Source organism: Diplotaxodon limnothrissa, linkage group LG4, assembly GCF_057381915.1.
Source record: "Diplotaxodon limnothrissa isolate DT_005_m linkage group LG4, D_limnothrissa_male_GT1.1, whole genome shotgun sequence".
Lineage (NCBI taxonomy): Eukaryota > Metazoa > Chordata > Actinopteri > Cichliformes > Cichlidae > Diplotaxodon > Diplotaxodon limnothrissa.
Genome location: NC_140599.1, coordinates 3966025 through 3991806, shown reverse-complemented (window position 1 = coordinate 3991806; position 25782 = coordinate 3966025). Strand labels below are relative to the sequence as shown.

Below are 25782 nucleotides of genomic sequence, written 5' to 3'. Positions count from 1 at the left end.
AAATTTACAGGTTATGAAATCTTATCTGAAATCGCTCACATTCTTCTCCACAATCACAGTCAAAGTCATGATGGTTTCCTGGCTGCAGAGATCGAGTTTAGTTTTGGATCAGATAAGAAGTAAACAAAACACCGCTTCCTCTTGGTGTTCACATTTGTGCTTGTGTTTCCATAGAAATGGCAGAGGCCCACCAGGCAGTGGCATTCCAGTTCACCATAACACCAGAGGGCATCGATCTGCAGCTGTCCTACCAGGCGCTGAACCAGATCTACCTGTCTGGAGTACGATCCTGGAAGAAGCGAGTCAGCCGCGTGAGGGTGAGCATCACAACCCCAGACTAATCAGGCTGTGTACGATTTATTTTTTAAAAAAAAGTTGTTTACTGTTCATTTAAAGCATTTATTTCATTAGAATGTTCAAAATGCAAAATTGTACTAGTGGGGGGGGGACAAAGGTATGAGAATCCCATAAATGTTTAATGCTTGGAGGAGACTCCAGGTGGAATGGGTGGCACATATAGAACGCCAGGACTGCCATAATGAATTAATTAAATACACCATTAAATAATTAATTAAATGTGGCAATAGTTAATTAAAATTGGAATTAATTAATTAAATAAATAGTTATGACACATGTAATTAATTAATTATTGACACATTTAATTAATTATTTATGTATTTCACATTTTAATTAATTATTGACACATTTAATTAATTATTTAATGATATATTTATTTATTTCATTTTGGCAGTCCTGGCGCCTGGCTCTCATCATGAAATAATTTTATCTGTCAGCCTCACCCATCAAACTCAGGAGGCGGGGTTAACGCTGCCCATGCAGCTTCTCTAACATTTGATTGGTTGCCGTGCAAAGTAAGTCAAAACAGGTCGATCCTAGATAATCGATTGCTTGTGTAGACTTGGGGCAGCCAGGTATCCCAGAATGCAGATCAAATCACAGGCAGCAATGGTGGTGGTGTAGTTTTAAAATACCCCGTTTTTCTGTCACCAGCTACACTTTTAACGCCGTATGTCTGGTCAGGTTGTCAACATAGAACATGTTTGCAAAAGTGCTCAGATGTTTTCAGAGATTTCACTAGCTCTGCTAACAGTTAGCATGCAGAGTGCACCCAGGGGGTTACGTTAACCGGTTTGTTTACATATTCCACTCTCCGTGTTCCACATGTTGCATTCGCAGATTCTCATTTTCACCGAACGATCGTCTCTTTCCGTCTGGTCTTGTGTCTCTGTGCTTCTGTAACATAAAGAACGAGCTGACATTTTTCTCACGAAACCAGCGATCAGCTCAACAGACCCTCAGTTTACCTGCATGCATCCTCCTCCTCATCTGTCAGCTGTTTAACACCTGCTGCTAATTCAAGAAACACGCCTACGTTACCTGGTGATAGTCACAGTTTAACTGGGCAGCTGGTGCTCGATATAACGCAATGTCAGCGCATTTTTCTGCACAAGATAAGTAAATATAGTGTTTTCCCCGAGCTCAGAGCTGCTGGAGCTCGTTTCCTTACAGAGCACTTTATAGGCGAACAGCTTTATCAGCGGCTGATGTCCAATCACCGGCACACAGCTTTGAAACCTCAGCTGAGTTTTAGCTCTCAGTGGTTAAACGCTGGACTTCATTCACTCAGGTTCTGTCTGTCGGGTCACGTTTACTTCGCTGTTTTATTTACAACTGAGCAAATCGGTTTGGCTGAGGTTAAAGTTACGTTTCATAACTGCATAGTTTCACAGACGTTTAATGGTTCACTGGCACATGTGTTAGACTGAACTATTTGTTTTTCTTTATCTGGTGTGTTTTGGATTTAACAGTGAATTCTGAGATTAAACTGACTTTTAAAATGTTTTTATACAAAGAGAAGGCACATTTCCACCGAGAGGAGCAGAGTTTGCAACAGCATGTTCATCATGAAGTCTGCAACCTGGACAGAAATATTATATCATCTGTTTTTTAATAGTTATTCAACTGTATTCTAAGCACCAGCTGTCTGTTAGAATGTGATTTTTTTTCTCTCTCTCTGTTGGCAGAGGTATAAAAATGCACAGGAAAATCTGACGTGCATGGCGAACTTCACCGACGATATTTAGGGAGGAATAAACACACATCAGCCTTCGGCCATTTTGATGAACGCATACACCCCCTAGAGCACACTGACTTTATTAACAGCCACACAAATGTGAACCACACATCAAACATAAATGAACCATTTGCCTGTCTCCATAATTGAGAGCATTTTCTCTTCTTACGTCAATACTCTCTCTCTCTCTTTTTTTTTTTTTGCTTTTTCGGTCATGTTATGTTTACCTGTCAAAGGCTTGTTACAAACTATGAAACACATGGTGCAGACTTCTGGATGTTAGAAGAAAACTAATACTGCTCATGAATGAGACTAAAGGCAGGAAGGTGTCCTTTAAAACTAAACATGTTAATAGGACCTCCCTGTTTATATCATAGTTTATGATATAGCACGTGTATTTCAGTAATAGCCTGCTGATTTCAGTGTAGTGGTGAACAGTCGCACAGCTCACGTAGGCGTTATCTGTGATACTCCTTAACTATAATTTATCCAAGTTAACTTCAGTTGACCATTCAGACGGTTCTTTTGCAATGACAAACATAAACACCCATGCTGCCGGGAGGTTTCCTCAGTGCCAGCTGTTAACATTATAGCTGCTTATGCAGTAACCATGGTAACCACGGACTCTGAGCGGCTGGATCGACGGAGGTCAGACAACAATTTTACACGTATGATCTTAAAACAGGACACAGCCACTATACGTGCTGGCCTCATATCAAATGTGAAGGCAGACTGAGTCTATGTTTGACGTTTTTTATATCTAATCTTCCTTTTCAAACATTTAAACAGCAGCGAGTCTGCAGCTGAGGGAATACAAACTCAAACTGTCGGAACAGGTTTGCTCGTTTCTTGGATTCATTTGGTGATTTATTAAATCTATAACTGTTATTCTAATCTGCTGCTGAGTCTCTTACACTTTTCTTTATGCTGTATATTTTCACGTCTCTGGAATAGTTGGAAGTTAGTCAGCTGGGAAACTTTGTGTTAACTCATGGAGCTGAGGATATCGTGGATATGCTGACCTCGCTCCGTGGTGTACAGGGTCGTTTACCCTCATGATTAATATTCACAATAAAAATATTAGCCGAACATCATGAAGTCTGTATGTGTTTCACAGTGTCGAACAACCTTTGTACAGTTAAAGCCAGCAGTTACTACATGACGGAAACACCAACGTTATCTCTTTTATGCGTTTATACACAGGTCACGCTGATTACTGAACAAAAACCCAAAGATCAGATGTTAAACAGATTTATTTGCTCTCTCTCCTCCTTAAACATGTTTTTAATGTTAGTTATAATTCAGAATTGGCGACTGAAACACGTAGGACACATAAGAACATCAGGAAATAAAACACCGATAAATATAACCTCAGTAAAAGAAGTCAGCGGGGGTTACTACAGCTGTGTACCGGGGCCTGCGCTTTGTCGGTGGGATTGCTTGCGAGGCGAGCGGGTCTATCCCACGCTTTGCCGTGAGACTGTGCAGACATCTCCGAAATCATCGAAACACTTTTGCAAAGAGGCTGTATCTTGACAAACCGACCAGACACATGAAGATTAAACCACTACATTCTCGGCTAAAAAAAATATTAAAACGGTATTTGGTGACACACACACAGGGTTTTTCAAAGCTCAGTTCTGTTAGCTTCCACATGCCGGTTGTTGTGTGCTAGAAACAATGGCCACCAGGCCAAAGCAATGGTTTTGACTCGATCAGCGTTAACCCCGCCCCCTGAGTTTGATGGGTGAGGCTGACAGATAAAATTATTTCATGATGAGAGCCAGGCGTCAGGACTGCCAAAATGAAATAAATAAATATATCATTAAATAATTAATTAAATGTGTCAATAATTAATTAATTACATGTGTCATAACTATTTATTTAATGAATTAATTCCAATTTTAATTAATTATTTAATGGTGTATTTAATTAATTCATTATGGCAGTCCTGGCGCTCCATAGGCACATGCTGTCACTGTGATCGTGGTTAAATCACCTAGAGATGGCACGATACCACTTTTTTATGTTCGATACCGATATCATAAATTTGGATACCGGCTGATCCCGATCTGAATCCGATATAGTGTTTTTTAATCAATAAAACAGTTTTTTTTTTAAAACATCTTGCTGCATTTTGTATAAGTTCAAACTGAAGTTTAAAAAAAACACTTAAGCTATTCTGTTATACCTGTATGCAAAAAATACACTGCACCCAAAATATTTCATAGTTCATCACTGATCAATCTAATAAACTTAAACCTGCTCCATCCTCCCTATTCTGGTATTTTAAAGAGTAAGCAACCTAACTAATAGGGTTGCAAACTCCCAGCAAAACAAAAAAAAAACAGGGAACCACCCCCACCCCCACCTCATGATGCTTAATCAACGTAATCAACTTTAATTTGATGCAGTTAAAAAAAAAATGCAAAAAAATAAATTATTTTTCAAGAATAATTAAGTACCGTATTTCCCGGACTACGAAGCGCACCTGAATATTAGCCGCACAAGCTAAAATCAGGGGAAAATCCTGTTTTGTACATACATTAGCCGCACCTGACTAAAAGCCGCAGGTGTTTCAATGTTGACTCATCATATGTAAGAGAATATGCACAAAGCGAATTGTCAAGAAAGAGATGGCTGTTTGGAGAAATCACTTTTATTAATATTTTGAAAAACAAGTTATGGGTACATATTTGCATAACTTTTTAGGTATATGTACAAGTAGCGGTAATTACAAGTACGAAACATGTACTGTGCTTCATAAATGAGTAACAAATGTAGTACATAACAGTAACCTACAGCACACCAGAAAAATAGATTCGGCCTACCTTTTAGGCTCAGGTGCAGTGACACGGCTTCAACAAGAAGAAAAGTCAGTCCTTCACCACCATCTTTCTCTTCTTCCTGCACTAAAACCACCAAAGTCCTCTTCTCCAGTGTCGGAAACGAACAGGCTCAGGATGGCTTCGTCATCCACTCTCCGCTTCTCTCCTTCGTTGTCACTTTCAAAACCAAAGAAATCCTCGTTGTCAGAGTCAGAGTCAAACACCCTCTGAAGGGCCGTGGCGGTGTCCTCCTCTCCATCATGCAGCAGTCCAGCCCTTCGAAATCCGTTGGTGATCGTGGATGTTTTCACACTTTTCCACGCTGTCAGAATCCACCAGTGGAGTTGAGCATAACTTGCTTTTCGCAAGTTTATCGCCGCTCGTCATCCACGTCTCCCGCTGAACGCGTAGCGCTGCTTTGAAGTTTGTTTTTCGCGCTACTTCGTATGGCACTATGTTTCCTGGCGGATGGACATGTGACCAACACACCACTCTTGAACCCCGATACTGTGTGTCTGATCACATGCCCTTCCGCCAGGCAATGTAGTGCTGTACAACAGCGGAACAAATCTTACGATATGACAAAAATCATGGACAATCCATAGAAAAGCCGCACCTGACTAAAAGCCGCAGGGTTCAAAGCTTGTGCAAAAAGTAGCGGCTTATAGCCCGACAATTACGATGGAGTCAACATCTTTCTTCAACAGAATTGCAGACTGCACAGATGGTTCCCAAAGGAAAAAGTACTATAGCTTACTAGGGTATATGAGGCTACGTTCACACTGCAGGTCTTGATGCTCAGTTCCGATTTTTTGATCAAATCCGATTTTTTTGTCTGCTCGTTCACACTACAAATAAAATGCGACAGCAAACGCGCTCTAGTGTGAACGCTCAAAGCGGCCGCATGCGCAAAAGAAGACGTCACACACAACGCGCTCTGTTTAGACCCAGAACAAACTATATTGTTTGACTGATGGCCTTAATATAAAGACTTCGGACTTCACGTTTCCCAATTTTTGCTTTAAGTTATTTTGTTATTTACATAATAATGTAAATAACCTAATAATGACCCTTATTGATGTTTTAGAGGAGCGCTGCTTCAAAGGATAGCTGCAGATTTCTGTCAGAATCTGCAGATTATACAGTACAAAGAAAATGTTCACGTTGTCTTCCCAACAGTTTCACTAACATCTACACTGGATGGCCAGGAAGCGTTCACGATGTCTTCTCCAGCGCTGATAATTGGCGTCTGTCTTGTGTCAGTGACGTAAAAAATGGATTTAATGCGACATGACCGTTCAAACAGCAGTCGCTTTCTAAAACATCGGATATGTATCGGATTCAGTACCACATACGAAAGTGACCCCGATCGGATTTGAAAATATCGGATTTGCGCCGTTCACACTGTCATAGCATGATCGGATATGAATAATAATAATAATGGATTGCATTTATATAACGCTTTTCAAGGCACCCAAAGCGCTTTACAATGCCACTATTCATTCACTCTAACATTCACACACTGGTGGAGGCAGCTACAGTTGTAGCCACAGCTGCCCTGGGGCAGACTCTAGGGTAAAGTATCTTGCCCAAGGACACAACGACCAGGACAGAGAGCCCGGGGATCGAACCGCGACCTTCCGGTTACAGATGCGATTCCCAAACCCCTGAGCCACGGTCGCATAGGGTCAAAAAAATCAGATTTGATGCGCTTTCGCCTGCAGTGTGAACGTAGCCTTAGACTTAACAGTTACTATATACAGTAATGGACTTCTATACATTTCACATCAGATTAAAACTTTGGTTGTAAGATTCAGATAATTATTTATTAAAAGCTCGACATTTTAAATGAGAATAAGAAAGAAAAGTATGTCTTTGTGCCCCCTTTCCCTGTTAATGCCCTATCAGCCCCCCTGGCTAAACTTTGCTAGATCCGCCCCTGCACAGTTACCAGCGTCAGCTACGTAGAAAAAGATCCTGGAGTAGAAAGTAATATTAAATACATTCTAACAACAGCTTATCAAGCTTAAACCTGCTGCTGTTGTTCAGCCGCTGGTTTCCTCTTTCTGGTGCAAAGTGGGCCAAAAACAAACAAGAGAGACGGACTCGTGACAAAAAAGCTGATCAGCTGATCATTGATCAGTTTCATGATTGAAGTAGCAGCAAGAAGAGGCAGTCGCTCCATATATCGTTTGTTAAGCTTAGCGCGGGAATGCTTTACAAACATTCAGAGATGGACTTACACACTTGCTTTACTTCTCTCTGGGATCACTTCCTCGGAGATGAAATGCCGGGTTGGTAGCGAGGCTACAAATACTCAACCAGACAACAGGTCTTGCATGCCACAGCCGCTCTATCACGTGAGCACACTGCTCCGACGTGCTACGAGCTGAGTTACGCCGTGTCGAAAGTTTTGTGAGGTGCTTTTTTGATATTTAATGGATCGGATTACATTTTTTATTTCTCTCCGATATCCGATCCAGTGATTTACGTCAGTATCAGACCGATACCGATACGTAATATCGGATCTGTCCATCTCTAAAATCAGCTGTGCAGGAGCTGAGGTAACAAAGTGCTTTAAAGAAAGTCTCATATCAGGCGAAATGTTTCTTCCTGCTTGATAAAGGGTTTCAGCTTTAAACACTACAGTGCACCTGCAGTCTCACTATGGACTCATGCTCCTGAAACACCTGCAGGATGTGCTTTGATGCTGCTGTGAAACCTGTCTGTATCTGTAAGCATTAATAAGAGAAAAATATTTTAGTTAACTGAAATGAAAATAAAACCTAGACTTTGGACTTTTTATTGTAATATCTCTACTGATTTGTGCCTGATGGATTTATCAGCTGGGCCAAAACATCTATCAATGTTAGCTATTTGCAGATATATTGGTATTGGCGTTTATATCAGCCAATAAATGAAAACGAAAAGGAAAGCAGAAACGGGAGAAACGCCCTTCAACCATGTTGGGTTTGATGTTGCAGAGTTTGCAGCTTCCCTGCTGGCAGCACCACCGCTGTAATGATATCGACTGATTCAGTTTTAAGCTTTTGTTCAGCAACCAAAATCCAGAGAAGGCCTGTGTGTGTTGAGCTTCATCAGTAATGCAAACAAACAGGTTAAATGTTGTTAATTGTCCTGTCATAATGTCTGTTTTTCAAAATTATTACTTTTCACTGACAGTTATCGTGGTATACTTGGAATACCATTAATCAGGAAGGGAATGCCTTCATTGTTACTTTTTTTTTTTGTCAATATAAGATTTGTTAACATTTCAGCTGCAAGAGGATTACTATTATTTCACAATCACTGACGTGCTTCACGTGTGGTCACGTGGTTTTATACTGCTACACATCAGAAGTCTGTATGCAGTTGAACGTTGACTAAATTTCAGTGTTTCCGCCAAATCAGCACTCTCTACTTGTTGTTACCTTTGTGAGAAGTAGGCGGGTCATTCGTGTCCAGGATGGGGCTGACTGCACATGGCAGTATTACGTGGTCTACCTGGGTAACCCTGGTATGATGTTTGCCCTTCTGGGTGACAGCTGTTAATATTTGCATCACCACTTGTGGGAAGTCATTATGTTCAGTAACAATCTCTTTGTAACCTTCAGTGTTTGTTGGTGAGTGTATGAAATCAAATGAGGCCAAACACAGTTGAAACCCATAAATGTTTCCCCACTCATGATTAGAACATTAAGAAACACATCAGTGTCATGTTTGGCTTTAGAGCAAAGTTTATAAAAATGATCTGAAATGACACAGCTGTGAAACCAGGTGTGCTGGATCATATTCACATCTGTAATGCGTTCCTTATTAAAGCTGCTAATGGAAGATGGTTTTTCACCTCTGAAGGTCTGACCTGCACTTTGTTTCAGAGCCACCGCTGAATAATCCCAATGCCTGTTTCTTTTTCTCTGCTAACAGAACAGTCTGATTAAAGGAGTGTACCCCGCCAGCCCGTCATCCTGGCTCTTCGTTGCCATAGGAATCCTGGCCACCATGTACATGCAGTCGGATCCCAGCATGGGGCTCATCACCAAGATACAGCAGCACCTGCCGCTAAGGTACACAACGGCAATGTCAGTGGCAAAGTTCTTTAAATGGGCAAAATGATTTGATAATGCAAAGTAGACAAATTAGACCATAATTGTGTCGTTGTTGGGTTTTGTTTTAATCAAAGTAACAAATCTGAAGGTGCAAAAATAGGTGAGCACATGGAATCATAATTTAGCTTTATCAGGGTAAACTCTGCTCTTATCTCGTCTGCTGTGGGTGACGACAGGGACGAAGTGTATGTATGTGTGTGCGTGCAGCAGAGAATGATGAAGCTACCATGATTGGTGGATACATGAAGTGGTGAAAATGTAAAATGGTTCATGGGTACTTTATGTGCAACTGTTAAGTCAGATAGACTTTTACTCTATACTCGAGTAAAACACTTCATACAGCTCATTCACCCATTCACACAGCACTTTTTTGTTCTTTTTCTACATCTAAGAGCTGTTCTGTCAATCATTCATTGTGAAGAACGCCTCGAGAGCAGCTCTGTATCTTCCCCAAGGAGCTTTTGGCGAGCAAGCGAGCAAGGCCCATGATTAATCAAACTTCTCTCAGAGTTCTGCAGACAAATCAAGTGTCAAGAAACTATAATGTGATGCTTATTTTAAGCCCAGCATCTTCCTTACCTCCTCAGTTCAGTTGTTATGTCTTTGATGCCATGTTGTTCTGGAAGTTTTGCTCTTGCTCATGTTTTTATGTTGCTTAGTAGCTTTTATTTCTGCACACTGTATTTGCCCACAGTTTCACTCATGTCCCTGTGCTGTGTTGCTGCTAATGGTGATGCTGCCGCGACTCAGAAACCTGAAACATTTTATTAAAAACATCTCATGGGGACCATATGACAATAACTGCTGTGATAACTAGGACTGGAATTATGTGTCCAGTTGAAGTGTTTCCAAGTGTGTGAGTTTTTCCTTCTTAAAGGTGCAGCAGCACTCTAAGGCCTTACAGTGAGGAGGGCTGGAGTTGTGTATACATATATAGCAGGTTTTTCAGCATGTTAACAAGATGAGTCAGTACAGAGGATTGTGGGTGTGGTGCTTAAACCTGAACTTTCCTCTACTTCCTACCAGCCTGACTACTAACTGTAGCTTTATATTCTTGCATAAAGCATCACTGATTCACTGACTGCACCTGTTGCCTTCATGATGTTCTGAGTCATTTCAGACAGCAAGGTTAATAAACAGATGAATATAACTGGCAGGATAGAGGGCATGGTGAAAGCGAACAGTGACATTCATTATAATGACTGTAGCTGAACATGTGACATGAATGAACTGAAACCAACATGAGTGTAAGGGTGATCACATGTCTCAATCACCAGTGCACACATTCATCATCCACCACATTAAATCCACCTGTCTAATATTACAGTGGGGCAAAAAAGTATTTAGTCAGCCACCGATTGTGCAAGTTCCCCCACTTAAAATGATGACAGAGGTCAGTAATTTGCACCAGAGGTACACTTCAACTGTGAGAGACAGAATGTGAAAAAAAAATCCATGAATCCACATGGTAGGATTTGTAAAGAATTTATTCGTAAATCAGGGTGGAAAATAAGTATTTGGTCAATAACAAAAATACAACTCAATACTTTGTAACATAACCTTTGTTGGCAATAACAGAGGTCAAACGTTTACTATAGGTCTTTACCAGGTTTGCACACACAGTAGCTGGTATTTTGGCCCATTCCTCCATGCAGATCTTCTCGAGAGCAGTGATGTTTTGGGGCTGTCGCCGAGCAACACGGACTTTCAACTCCCGCCACAGATTTTCTATGGGGTTGAGGTCTGGAGACTGGCTAGGCCACTCCAGGACTTTCAAATGCTTCTTACGGAGCCACTCCTTTGTTGCCCGGGCGGTGTGTTTTGGATCATTGTCATGTTGGAAGACCCAGCCTCGTTTCATCTTCAAAGTTCTCACTGATGGAAGGAGGTTTTGGTTCAAAATCTCACGATACATGGCCCCATTCATTCTGTCCTTAACACGGATCAGTCGTCCTGTCCCCTTGGCAGAAAAACAGCCCCATAGCATGATGTTTCCACCCCCATGCTTCACAGTAGGTATGGTGTTCTTGGGATGCAACTCAGTATTCTTCTTCCTCCAAACACGACGAGTTGAGTTTATACCAAAAAGTTCTACTTTGGTTTCATCTGACCACATGACATTCTCCCAATCCTCTGCTGTATCATCCATGTGCTCTCTGGCAAACTTCAGACGGGCCTGGACATGCACTGGCTTCAGCAGCGGAACACGTCTGGCACTGCGGGATTTGATTCCCTGCCGTTGTAGTGTGTTACTGATGGTGACCTTTGTTACTTTGGTCCCAGCTCTCTGCAGGTCATTCACCAGGTCCCCCCGTGTGGTTCTGGGATCTTTGCTCACCGTTCTCATGATCATTTTGACCCCACGGGATGAGATCTTGCGTGGAGCCCCAGATCGAGGGAGATTATCAGTGGTCTTGTATGTCTTCCATTTTCTGATGATTGCTCCCACAGTTGATTTTTTCACACCAAGCTGCTTGCCTATTGTAGATTCACTCTTCCCAGTCTGGTGCAGGTCTACAATACTTTTCCTGGTGTCCTTCGAAAGCTCTTTGGTCTTGGCCATGGCGGAGTTTGGAGTCTGACTGTTTGAGGCTGTGGACAGGTGTCTTTTATACAGATGATGAGTTCAAACAGGTGCCATTCATACAGGTAATGAGTGGGGACAGAAAAGCTTCTTACAGAAGACGTTACAGGTCTGTGAGAGCCAGAGATTCTCCTTGTTTGAGGTGACCAAATACTTATTTTCCACCCTAATTTATGAATAAATTCTTTACAAATCCTACCATGTGGATTCATGGATTTTTTTTTCACATTCTGTCTCTCACAGTTGAAGTGTACCTCTGGTGCAAATTACTGACCTCTGTCATCATTTTAGGTGGGGGAACTTGCACAATCGGTGGCTGACTAAATACTTTTTTGCCCCACTGTATGTAGGTCCCCTCTCATGGTGCCAACACTGCTCTGGCCCGTCGGGGCATGGACGTGGGACTCCAGGGGGATGGAGACATTGGGTTCCTGGGGTTGTAGGGTTGGGCCTCCGTGATTGGGCTTGTTTTTCAAACATCCTGGCTCGGATTGGGATCTGGGGAGTTTGGAGACCGGGCCAACATCTCGGACCGTTTGTCATGTTCCTGACTAGTTTTGTGGTGTGGTGGGGTGCACTGTCCTGCTGGGGACGACCGCTGCCGTCAGCAAGTGTCTTCGCCAACAGCTGATAGGTAGGTGGCGTGTCTCAGTTACATCCACCTGAACGCTAGGAACCGAGGTTTCTCAGGAGAGTCAAAACTCACTTTCCTGATTACCAAGCTGTACTAGTGCAGTACTAGACTACAGAAAAAAACTGAACTGCCCGTGCTTGTTGCCTTCATTATGAGTTTATTACTTTTTAAATGCAATCTAATATCCTAACATCTTATTGTTTTTAATACTATGCACAGTTCACTTCCTCAGTGGCCCGCTAGGTGTTGCTGTTGTATTTTTATACTGTCAGAAGCCTCACGGTAAGATTAAACATGAGCTATGTGAGTGAAATGCACACTTTCTCAGTTTTGCTAAAGTAACAGATTATTCGGGGAGAACTGCATTTATCAAGAACGGATTTATTTATTTATTCTATAATTTTGTGTTAACCTGTCAAAGGCAGCAGTTTTTGGAGCCACTGGAATCTAAAAGCTGCTGTCTTGGTCACTAACACTGAAGTCTATTTTTGCATCAGTTCTTAGCTGTAGATAAAAATACTTCCGATCGGTGTTTAGTGTAGCTGTAATCAGATAATACTGCTTATTACCTCACATTTGAAACTGATTACCAGGCAGTTGTCTGGTTATATCTGAGCCTCTCTGGGCTGGACTCTGAGTGTTGCCGATAAATATGGCTGTAAATTACCATGGTGGTGTGTAGAGGCAAAATTACAAAAATTGTCTTTTTTAGTTATTTTATCAGATATGGGAGATGTCCCACTGCTCTGTTAAAGTAACAAACAGAGCAACGGGACATCTCTTAAAAAGGTCATTTATCAAGACTGTTCCTCCCAGTTTCCTGCAGATTGTATTATTTATTGTCTATTGAAAAAGTTTCCTTGTAGCTGCTCGCATCATTAAAGCGATCTCACTCCCTCTGTGCAGTCTCCACATGTCCCTCAGTGCCCAGGGCCAGACTATGGTGTCAGCGCTGGTCTTCAGCACTCTGCTGTGGCTCTCCCTCATCCTCGCCCTCAGGTTCTGCCTCAAACTGCTGCTGTCCTACCACCAGTGGATGTTTGAAAAGCACGGCCGGATGTCTAACACCACCAAAGTCTGGGTGGTAAGCCACGTTCCTGCTCGGTCCCACAGCTTCCTCCAGAGGCTGCTGTGTGCGTGTGTTGGACTCGAGGAGTTATTGCATTAATTTTTTCCTGGACTGTGTAATATTTATGTTGGATAACATGAACCAAAAGCACATTGATTATTTTTAGGCTGAATGGTTCCATGTTATAGTGTTGTGTGGGTTTTTTCTTTTCAAGCACATAACACGTCCAAAAATGCTGCAAACATGAAATGATGTAAAGCTGTTTTAAACATGTTTCTCTGATTTGAAAGAGTAACAGTCTCACTGGATTGTTTGCTTTGCCTCATTCTTGTAGTTTAATTCCTTTTAAGTGGGGCTTGTTCGAGCTTCTGAGCTCGTCTGTTATCTACAGTAGATGGCAGCACACACTGTCAAGCCTGCAGAGCCCTGACTGGGAGAAAAAATTCAACTACTGCTGGTGATGATTTACAGCAACACTTAATACTCGCTTAAGCGTGAGTTTTGCTTGGAAGTAGGAATGTTCATCTGATCTTGGAGGATTGGTCCATGGAGTCTGGTTTTGAAAATCATGATGATTAAATAAACAGCTCCAGTTTTTCAGTCTTGGATCGGAGCAGTATCTGCCTCCTAGCTGGAAGAGAACTTTGAAAGGGAGCTTTACTTTAAAGAAACTTTATTTTCATTGTCATTAAACCTCCTCCTGTGATAAAGATCGCACCCAGCCCTCTCTAATATTCAAAGACTGAGGGTTTTTGTTGTAAAAGGTAGAAAATCTCTTTTAGGGATAAGATTACATTTTCTTATTGAAAGCACGCTGTCTGTAATGACCGTCTAAAACTGTCTCCCCTCTTTGACCTCTGTTTCTTTCAGCCTCTGGTGAGGTTGCTGTCAAGCAGGAAGCCTTTGCTGTACAGCTATCAGTCGTCTCTACCTCACCTCCCCGTTCCAGCCATCCAAGACACCGTGAGCAGGGTGAGCGTGAACATACACCTGAACACATGGTGGCACATTTAAGTTTGTTTTCTCTCCCCATCCTTATCCTTATCATCTTGTGTTCAAGAATCAGATTAACGCTGCCTGAATGTTTGCTGTTATCAGTACTTGGAGTCGGTGCGCCCTCTGCTGACGGACCCGGAGTTTAAACGCATGTCAGACCTGGCCAATGAGTTTGAGTCGAATCTGGGGAACCGCCTCCAACGCTACCTGAAACTTAAAGCTCTGTGGGCCACCAATTATGTAGGTATTCAGCAGGAAGTACACCCAGTGCAGCTGACAGCGAGGGGTACAGGAGGGTGTATTGACTAACCCAGAGTTACTCATGCTCAAGGGCAACACACGCTGACCTTTGTCCAAACTAAATGAATTGACTCTGTATACAAACAAAAAACAATCTTCTTCACTGCATAATATCATTTTTATAATTAAACAAATTACTAAACTTTACAATTTCCCCAATAATTTCATGAATATGAATTTGTGCATGGCTGCTTTTTTTTTTTTTAACCTTGCCAGAGCAGGTGCAGCAGGTTTATATAACAACACAAATGTCGGTTATTTTCATCATTTCTCCAGCTTGTTAACAACTTCACCAGGTCACAGGACATGCCCATCATTTAGCTGCTTTGATCCTGAAGCTTCCGGCTCTGAGCTTTGAATGAGTTAAATGTGTTTGTGGTGGTTCTGCTGCAGTTTTGACAAACACTTTGTGTCACTCACAGTGAGTCGCTTCACAGCCTTCATATTAATGTGAAGGTGCCACAAATGTTTCCTGTGCTCGCCTGGTAGTGCAGAAAAGTATAGCAGCATCTTAATGATTATTTAAAGCATATACAGCGGTCCCTCATTCATCACCGGGGTTATGTTTTAAGAATAACCCACGATAGGTGAAATCTGCGAAGTAGCCAACTTTATTTTTTACAATTATTATAATGTTTTAAGGCTGTAAACCCCTCCCTACACACTTTATACACTTTTCTCAGACAGGCACGAACATTTTCACACTTTTCTCTCTTGTTTAAACTCTCAAAGTTCAAACCTTTGTAGAAAAATAAGTCCAGTATTATAGACGGAAACCAAAGGAATACGCAGGTGGCAACATTTCATCAACATTGTTGTGTTTGTTGGGAAGAAGGCTTATAAACATACAGTACTGCACTTAGAGTCACACTGCTGGTGATCTAAGATTTATGTAAATTTGACAAGCTGAATGCATTCTTTACTGTACAGGAAACATGGCACGAGATTGGCTGTAGATCATTGTCAAACAATCAGGACGCAGAACACAATGTGCTGTATTTATAAAATAAAAAAAAATCTGCGAAAGGTGAACCGCGATATAGCGAGGGAGAACTGTAACGCATAAGTTCAGTATTTGCATTTTTATTAATGAAAGTACTTCAAACGCTTGGGCACAGTAAACTTTTACTTGAGTAAACGTTCTTTTGCCAGCTCTGTAATCTGTGAGTGACAACTGACAGAAGTGACGCAGTACTTATTTAAAAAGCAAATTGTTGTTGTTGTCCTCCTTGTAAATCGTCACGACCTCTGTTATCACTACAATACGTCCTCACGTCCTGGTGTTTGAACTTTTTAAACTTGAGGAGCTGCGTCTTGTTCGGGTGCTGAGTTTGACTGTTACAGGTTTGAGTCACTGCTCTGTGGTGCACGGTCAGTGTGCCCTTACTGACACAGCTGATGCATAATGTAATTTATCCCTTTTTATTTGCAAGTTTTCTTATAAAGCTTGCAACTGTAAAGCAATACATTTTGCAATTTTTAATCCTCATGCTTTGTGCTCCTGGTTTGAAAAGAACAAAGACTTTAGATTCCTGTTTTGGCTCTAGGTGAGTGACTGGTGGGAGGAATACGTCTATTTAAGGAGCCGAGGTCCCATAATGGTCAACAGTAACTACTATGGAATGGTAACCACTGCTTCTTTATACAATTACATGTTTACATTCTGAGCTAAGGTTAGGAGTTATATTAAAGTCAGAATGTTTTATTTTCTTTACCCGTGATCCTGATTAAATCTACACCTCATATCCTGTTGTCATTTTTAAACCTGAGCTTCCTGTCAGTCCAGCTCAACCTTTTAGCCTTATCTTGTTGGCTGTGTTTTTAGAGAGACGAGGGAATCATCCAACATTTCATTCTCCTTCCTCTGGTTCTAAATCAAAAATCTTCTGATAGTTGTCTTTTATTTAAATCTATCCCTTGTGTGGTCCTTCCAGGATTTTCTGTACGTGACACCAACCTCAGTGCAGGCGGCCAGGGCAGGGAACACGATCACTGCCCTGCTCCTCTACCGCCGCAAGGTGAACCGGGAGGAACTGAAGCCGGTGAGGCTGCACACATTTCTGCAGATTGGAAAAATAATGCGATGGAGTGGGTTTGCGTCTGTTGCGCTGTTTGTTTTTAAAATTAATAAAAATAAAATTTCTGATGATACCTGTCACTGTCAGAAGTTTGCATCAGTAATCTTAAAAAGGTCAGTGTCTCTCAGGCTGAAATGATGAGCTCCTGTTTTATTATGTTGACCAGAATGTATTCAAAGTTCAGATTCAGTTTTAATACAGAGGGATTCAATGGAAATATTGCATTAATATTGTGGCATTGCTTTTAAACACATGGTCTCAGATGTAATTGGACTGATCAGAATAAAAGACAAGTTTTTTTTCTCAAAGATATTTTTATTAAATTGAAGTAACAAAGAAAAACAGATGCACACAGAATTGTTAAACAACAAACAAGTAGGTTTCACAATGACTGTTTGAACTGAATCAGAATCAGAAATACTTTAATCCCGAAGGAAATTATGGGTTACAGCAGGCAGCATGCTAAATGGCACATGCAAAGAAACCCTATGACCAAACATACTTTACACAAACATTACATTAGGGAGACATGTCAGAGAGAGAGACTGGTGGGAAAAAAACAACGAAAATACACAACATGAGGTGAGAGGAGGGGGAAAAACCTCCACTCAGACTGAGCTCCTAATGGGAGAACAGTTTGAGAACAGAAAAAAACACCCCAGCACAAAAAGCACATGACTGTCAGTACACCACAGACACACAAGATAAGCAACAGGGGTGAGTAAAGGGTGAGGGAGAGCCGGTGTAGACAGCACATGCTTGTGTGTATCCTGAGTTTAGCTGAGAGAGTGTCCTTGGCCCAGCCAGGCTAAGTAAACAGTCTTCCAGCCGACCCAGGTGGCTTTGCGTGGGATAGGAAGGAACAGAAATAACAGAATACAGAATAATGACACACTCACATATCTTGTAATTGCGTTAAGCAGTTTACCCCCCTACCCATACCACATAGTAGCCCTATCCCTCAGGACAAGTACAAAAACAAGAAACAGAAACAAAAAACGCCATTGCAAGTACAACAGGACAAAGCAGAACAAAATAAAACAAACACACAAGAAACATAAAGGCCCCTTCACAGCAGAAACAGCTGCTAACTGCTAACTAAAAGCCAAGGATCCAGAATTTGTTGCGCTGGCTGCTGAGCTCTGTGGGGTTTTGCGGCACCTCTACGTGTACTAGATGCGCCTGCTCCCTGTCGTTTCTATCTCTGTTGAAAAGGCTCTGGAGTAGCCCATACTGGGGGTCTCTGTATAAGCAGGTTAACCTGTGACACAAAAAATAACCGAACTCGGACACACACAGACTGTTTTCCTTCGTGGTGATGAAGGAAATTGCTGGGCTGGCATGTAAAAAGGCATTTATTCTTTTAGGACCTACAGCTCAGTAAAGCACCCCTCCAACTGTTCTCTGATTGAATTGTTAATAAAATTAAATTGAATTTCACCAATTTGGTCAGTTTTCAGGATACAAGCTCAACCTATATAAAAGTGAGTTGTTTCCTGTGGATGGAAGGGCACCAGTGTATGACTATACTAACCTCCACTTTAAAATAGCAGGAGATCAGTTTACATGTAAAAATATAACGATATGCTCTGGCAGACTTGGTTCTATGGTGGGTCTTAAAGGGTTAAAGTTATCCATTAAGGTGCTTTCCTGCGGGAAGGTGTAATGTTGAGAGTAAAAAGTCCTAAACTTATCATTAATTTTGGAAGGTAGTCCACAGCCCATTGTGTAATATGGGTGCACATGCCTTTGATAGTCAGTTTATTCTGGCAGTGACTCTTGTTTCCTGAGGTACTGCAGAACCTTTGATGTGCTCCAAAATCGTCTGTCTACTACCCACCTTGCTTTTTTACAGCTCCCCTTTAAAGCGAGAGCAACGGAAGGGTGCAGCCATCTGTGTAGGCTGTATTTAGTGGTCAGTGGCTGTTGTGTGGCTGCTGATTTCCATTGATTCAAATAACAATGGGTTGTGTTATCTAAGGGTCTAATGTCCATCTAAAACAAATGGAAAATAGCCAGTGTGTTTGTGTCTTTGTGCTGTAGAGCCGCGTTCCGGGTACCGTCATCCCCCTGTGTGCTGCTCAGTGTGAGAGGATGTTCAACACAACGCGCACACCAGGAGTCGAGACTGGTAACAAACACACACATACTCAGAGTAGATGCAGCACATAAACATGCACTTTGATTGTTGCAGTTGTATTTCTCTCGCTCAAGTGTCTTTAATAAGGGAAGCTGTTTCTCTGCTAAATTCTATTGATTGCTGTTCTTCTATTATATGCCCATTTTATTTCTATTACCTGAAGCCGGATATTCAGGATATGAGGATATTGAAGTAGCATTATTGAAGTATGGTATTGAAGTTCATTATCAGGTACTAAATTATCATCGGAGGCTGATGCGCTCTTACACTCAGACATGCCCGGGCTTGTCTTTTTACACACTTTAGGCAATGTAAACACATCTCATGGTTATATCTTATTGTTGTTGCAGACTGTATAATATGCCACGGCCCTACTCTTTTTCACAGATGTGCTCCAGCACTGGCTAGACAGCGAGTTTGTAGCAGTGTACCACAGGGGGCGCTATTTTCGCCTGTGGGTGTACCGGGCAGGCCGCCTGCTGTCCCCCAGGGAGATTGAAGACCAGATCCAGAGAATCCTGGATGACGCTTCATACCCGTTTCCTGGAGAGGAGAAGCTGGGAGCTCTCACTGCTGGAGACAGGTGCGTACAAAGTGGCAGCCCCCTATCATCCTGATATGCTTACTACTGGCTCCAAAAATTTGACATGGCAGCAGCAAGCGTGCTGCTGTTTGAATTTTCTAAATGTCGGGGAAAAGCGGGTGACGTCACACACCTTTTTATCCCTTTTTATATACAGGCTATAGAAGGCAAGTTTGATACATTTTCTAACTTGACTAACTGAAATATTTGGGAGAAATATGAACAGGTTCTAGTCTGTATTTAAGGTTTATTGATAAGAGGTTCTTTAAAACTGAATAAACCTTTTAAGGTTAAAATAAACTATTTTCTTTCATTAAAATAAAATAATTACATTTTTTTTATTTCTTTACTGAAACACAGCCAGTTTGTATAAAGCTGTTTGAACCTGCTGTCTTTATATTTAGCAGGTTGCTCAGAGGCAGCTACAGCGCGACCACTGGATGGCACCATAATATACTAATCAGAGCTCTTTACTGATACATATGATTAGTTATACCAGAGGTTCCCAAACTTTTTTGCTGGGCCCCCCTTGTTTTACAAGAAAAATGTTCGCGCCCCCCCCCCCCTTCTCGCACGTGCGCACGCACACGCACTAACACATCCTCCAACCACACACGCCCATATTTTGTTCCATTTCGGTTTATTTAACACCTCAAGCATTTAGTAAACAATTAAGCAAATATAAGTAATCTGCAATAAATTACAGGTAGTAATAAAAGAAACTCTTTTACGCTGCGTCCGCACCTACACGGGGATTTTTGAAAACGCAGCTGTTTCGTCCACGTAAACGGCGTTTTGAATCACCGAAAACGGAGATTTTTTTAAACTCCTTTTTTGCGTTTCCGTGTGGACGAGGAATACAGAGTTGGTCATGCAATGTCAAAGGTATGTGCCTTTTCCACGTCACGCTGTGGCCACGTTATTGTTTACATGAGATGAATTGCAGAATGACAGACAGAGACAAAATACTGTTAATCTGACTGTCTGCAGGTTTTACACGCTTACATACACACACAGTTACTGTCCCTCCATTTACAAAGGCAGAGGCGTCACAGTGTGATTATTTTACTGTAGTTTTTTTTTCATGTGTAATAATATTCAACATTGCTGTCAATACATTTTTCAAAAAATGTCTCTCTGTGCAAAATGGGTTGAAAAACATAAACAACTGTAGGATCCTGTTTGTCCGTGATTTGAACCGCCCGACGCTGCTCCCGACACAGGAAAAACTAATCCTGCAGGGAGACCTACCTCAGCACCTGTGCAGGTGAAACCAAAGGGCAGATTTGCTTCACCATGTTTTCTAGTCTTTGGTTTAGAATGAAGTTGGTTTGGAAACACATTCAGCGATGCTTCATCTCCTGCTTTGCGTTTCTGTGGGCGCCCTGTGCTAGCTGTGTCCAAGCGTTTAGTTTTTTTTTCCCATTTTCATTCCACGCGCCCCCCCCCCTGCAATGGGGCGGGCCCCACACTTTGGGAAGGTCTGAGTTATACAATGGACTTAATGTGTAGACTCAGCTTTCATTTGAGAGTACCCAGTTTTAAGTTTCAGCTCCTTAACATGTGCCACCCTCTTTTTTTTTTTTCTTTTTTTTTTTTAAAGGGACAAAAGTAACAGGACAATTGACTCGAAGGCTGTTTCATATGAAAGTTCATTATGTCATTATCGATTAAGCAGATAAAAGGCTTGGATTTCATTTAAAGTTAGATCTTCCAAATCCAAGCAACATTCTGTGAACTAACAACGTGCGGTCAAAAGAGCTCTCCATGCACGGGAAACATGCCATCCTTAAGCTGCTAAAACAGAATAAACTATGCAAGAATTTGCTATAATGTTAGAAGTGGCAAAATCTACGGTTTGGTACTTCCTGAGAGGGAAAAAAAAGCACTGGTAAATTCAGCAACGCAAAAAGACCCGGACGCCCACGGAAGACAACAATGGTTGATCCAAGAGTCATTTCCATGGTTATGAGAAACCGCTTCACAAAAGCCAACCAAGTGAACAACACTTTCCCGGAGGTACGCATATCGATATCCGAGTCTACCATAAAGAGAAGACTGCATGAAAGTAAAGCCTCAAGAATAGATTGGAAAACTCCAAAGCACACAGCATCATCTATAAAACTGTGTGATGTTTGGGCTTGCACGGCTGCCACTGGCATTCATGAATTTTGAGGTGTTCGGAGACTCTCTGCTCAAATCCAGTTAAAAGCAGTCAAATTGATTAGATGGTGTTTCATCATACAGATGGACAGTGAGCCAAAGCATACAGCCAAAGCAAGCCAGGAGTTTATTAAAGCAAAGAAGTGGGATATTCAGCCACCTGCTCGTTTTCCTGGCTGTGGGCATCTTTAGTTGAGTGTGAAGGTTTCTAACTCTGCTCTCTTAATTCCTCAAAACCTAGGGGAAAAGTTTGGGTTGGCTTCACTGAAATGATTGAAAGCAAAACAGTGGAAATTAATCATGTGAACAGTAAGTGTAAATAAATTTTGGCTAGAAGAACCGATGAAGAAAAGAAATGTAGGGATCAGCTCTTCAAGTTTATGCATGTTTGTATTTGTAATGTCTGTTGTACACACGTCTAGATTGTTTTCCTAAGATGTAGAAGCATAACAAAAACAAAACCAAGAAGGAGAGAGTGCAAAAGCTAACGTGTATCAGCAAATGGATTGTTAGGATCCTACGAGACATGGTGTTGTGATAGGATGCTGAATTTTGGCAAACCCAACTCATGATTGTGAAGGAAATGAGGACATGTGCCTTTGTTCAGTCATAGCCTACGTGTGTTTGTGCTGGCAATCATGAGAAATAAGTGTGCTGGTGAACTGTTTGCCTTTGACATGTGGAAAAAAACCCACACGAAACACCCACATGTCAGTGTGTTGTTTCTTAATGCCCTCACTGATAGAAATCTATGCATACTGATTTTCTTTGATAAGCTCACATGATTTAACTTTCAATTGCGCTTTTCTCCAAAGGCCATTAAGACTTGGCATATATGCACGTCTCCCTCTCTTCAGGATTCCCTGTTGTGATTAAAGCTAAATATTGTTGTGTATGTTAAATCTGTTTTAGACTGGGTGTCTTTAGCAGGCGCTCCCATCCTGTTACTAGTCTCGTGCTGGTTTGTTTTCTGGTATGATCAGTATTGTGCAGAATTTACAAAAAGATGGAAATGACATCAGAACTACAGTCTGGATATTGTGCTGCCTGCACATTATGCATGGCTTAAAGCAAACAAAGTGTGAAAAGTGCCACCAACGTGCTTAGCAGGAACAGTCCAATGAGCCTTTGCATTAATGGCCCGTCCGTCAAGCTGTGCGTATTACTAAAGTAGTGAGCCGACCAGCAAATCGGACACAGTACGAGATCTTAGAAAACATCACTGGGCTTTTGTCCAAGAACTGTCATCTGATTTTGACATTTGCATCACATGCTGATGTCTTTGACTGTGTGGAAACTTTGTTGGAAGCTTCAGTCTGCTTGATGGAAACAATAGTTTGATGTTTTGTGAGTTTTCAGATTGTCTTAAGTTATCTTAGAGTGGACTAAGTACTTGAGAAGGATTCAGTGTTTAGTGAAGTACGTTTTCTCATGATTGTTATGGAGCGTCTGTAGTTTCCGCTGAGTTGAGCCTTCTGTGAACTTTCTCCACTTCCGAGGCTCTTTTAGTACTTTGTTTTAGGACAATTGTGCAAAAAGACTTGCTGACTGTGAGTACAGACCCGTGAGCAAAGCAATGATTTATAATGGTAAATGGCCTGCATTTGTATAGCGCTTTTCTAGTCCCTAAGGACCCCAAAGCGCTTCACACTACATTCAGTCATTCACCCATTCACACACACATTCACACACTAATATATAATAATATATATATGTCATCTCCTCCCAGAATCCCTTGGGCTCAGATGAGGAAGCAGTACTTCAGCTCTGGGGTCAACAAGAGATCGCTGGATATCATTGAGAGGGCGGCCTTCTTTGTAACCTTGGACGACGAGGAGCAAGGCATGAGGGGAGATGACCCAGAGGGGAACTTGGACAGCTACGCCAAGTCTCTGCTTCATGGGAAATGTTATGACAGGTGAGGAGGTCACTAAGGAACCTGTGTGGGGAGGGGTTTTATGGATCTGGTATATTTAAAACGGTGTTTGGTGCCTTCAAGAGCCTAACTGCAGTAAGCATTGTATAAAAATTGGAAAGTGAAGGTAGATTTGTAGCATTATTTGGTTCATCATGGAGACAAAAGATACTTCATCACATCACCACTTCGAGTAGAATACATACCCAAGGGAATGCTCTGGGAATCCTGTGGCAACTGATCGCTTCATAGTCCGTCCATGTAAGAATGATGTAATGTGATGCTGATGTTTTCCACATAGGAAAAATGATCTTTATCTCCATGCATATAAGATTTTGGTTAATCGTGGTCCATCTTATTGTAAAGACCTGAAAGTACCATGTTACTCCAAACAAGTACTTCACTCAGTGCCTCCGAGGATATTTAAAAGTAGGATGAGGTAGCACCTTCAGCCTTTAGGCAAGGCAAGGCAAGGCAAGTTTATTTGTATAGCACAATTCAACAACAAGGTGATTCAAAGTGCTTTACAGAGACATTAGAAACAAGAACAAATAAAAAGCATGATTTAAAATTGATTAAAACAAGCAAATAACCTAACTAACTAATTAACAAACAAACAAACAAAACAGTATATAAAATCAAAACAGATAAAATCAGAACAGTAGATAAAATCAGTAGTTAAATGTAAGTTTTGAAATTTAAGCTTAAAGTGTGGATTTGGTGCTTTATTCAAATGCAGCTGAGAACAGGTGAGTCTTCAACCTGGATTTAAATAAACTGAGTGTTTCAGCTGATCTGAGGCTTTCTGGGAGTTTGTTCCAGATATAAGGAGCATAAAAGCTGAATGCAGCTTCTCCGTGTCTGGTTCTGACTCTGGGAACTGATAAAAGACCGGATCCAGATGACCTGAGGGATCTGGAAGGTTCATACTGGGTCAGGAGGTCATTGATGTATTTTGGTCCTAAACCATTCAGAGCTTTATAGGCCAGCATCAGAACTTTAAAGTCTATCCTCTGACGGACAGGCAGCCAGTGTAAGAACCTCAGAGCTGGACTGATGTGGTCCACTTTTTTGGTCTTAGTGAGGACTCGAGCAGCAGAGTTCTGAATGAGCTGTAGTTGTCTGACTGATTTTTTAGGTAGACCTGTAAAGATGCTGTTACAGGAATCAAGCCTACTAAAGATGAATGCATGGACTAGTTAGGCCCCTCTTCAGCTCCAAGTTTGGATTAGTGAGACGGACACTTTCTCTGCATTTAAGATTAGGTTTAAACTTTCCATTTTTATAAAGCATATAGTTAGGGCTGAGTCACATGACCCTTAACACCCCATGCCTTAGTTGCAGGGGGAGAGTGTTCCCACTGTTGCCAAGTGCTAGCTTAACAGTGCAAATGCAAATTCCTCGCTGACAGTTTAACCAAAAGGCATTTCCAGTGGAAATTGGCCGACACATCCTCAGCATAACCATGTATAATATCCACAAAACTTAAAAAGAGGTTATACACACACAATACGGTAACATTATGTTGAAGCACAGTATGTATCACTCCGCGAGGCTCCGCCTACGATAGCCGTAATGCTCCCACAATCCATCAAGCGGTGCTGCTTTGTAGCTTAGCAAACATTTGACAGATTTTCGAGCGCCGTGTACATGAAATCGTTTCGAGGTCAGTAAACACAACCAGAGTTCATACATAAGGCACACGGGATTATAAGGGGCTCTGTCGATTTTCAGAAAAATCAAAGGATTGATTTTAAGTGCGCTGTATTTTCCAAACAACACGGTAATAACGACGGCCCGCTAGCATGCGCTACCAAAAATAGTGCTTTGTTGTGTATCTGACGGACGAAAGCTAAACCAGTTCCACACCACTGAAGCTGCAGCATTTTTACAAACCAACTCTGGTTCATCCGTTTCATTTAATGATCCACTTTCGCTCTTCTCGTTCTGCGTCGCCGCCATGTACGTATGTAAACAAAGGCACTGCGTGTTTTACCCATAGTCTATCGCAATATTTCATTTTCCTATCGTTGCCTGACATTACACCGGTATTACCGTGAACGGTATGATATAACCCAGCCCTAGTAATCAGTTTCTAATGTTTAGCTTTTGTTGTCTTATGACAGATGCTGTCAGCTGCTATGTGTATCTAGTCATCTTTCTTGCAAAACAGTGTAACGTGATTTCAGCTGCTCAGTGAGTCACACCTGGCAAAAAACTTGTGATGCTAATGTAACACTTATGTGCGTGTCTCAAATACTCCCAGAGCAAAACAAGAGTATGTCACC

At 41.6% G+C, this 25782-nt stretch overlaps 1 protein-coding gene across 1 annotated transcript in view; it reads left to right on the top strand.

Annotated features, from left to right (window-relative positions):
- LOC146633058 (carnitine O-palmitoyltransferase 1, liver isoform-like) overlaps window positions 1–25782 on the top strand; it is a 66234-nt gene that overhangs the window by 5713 nt on the left and 34739 nt on the right. Inside the window, exons 2-11 of the mRNA XM_085351299.1 lie at window positions 175–317; window positions 8851–8990; window positions 13157–13334; window positions 14190–14291; window positions 14418–14555; window positions 16163–16240; window positions 16550–16657; window positions 18737–18824; window positions 19221–19416; window positions 23309–23497. Coding sequence (XP_085207425.1) covers window positions 177–317; window positions 8851–8990; window positions 13157–13334; window positions 14190–14291; window positions 14418–14555; window positions 16163–16240; window positions 16550–16657; window positions 18737–18824; window positions 19221–19416; window positions 23309–23497 — 1358 coding nt within the window. The 5' untranslated portion in view covers window positions 175–176. The remainder of the gene's footprint in view (window positions 1–174; window positions 318–8850; window positions 8991–13156; window positions 13335–14189; window positions 14292–14417; window positions 14556–16162; window positions 16241–16549; window positions 16658–18736; window positions 18825–19220; window positions 19417–23308; window positions 23498–25782) is intronic.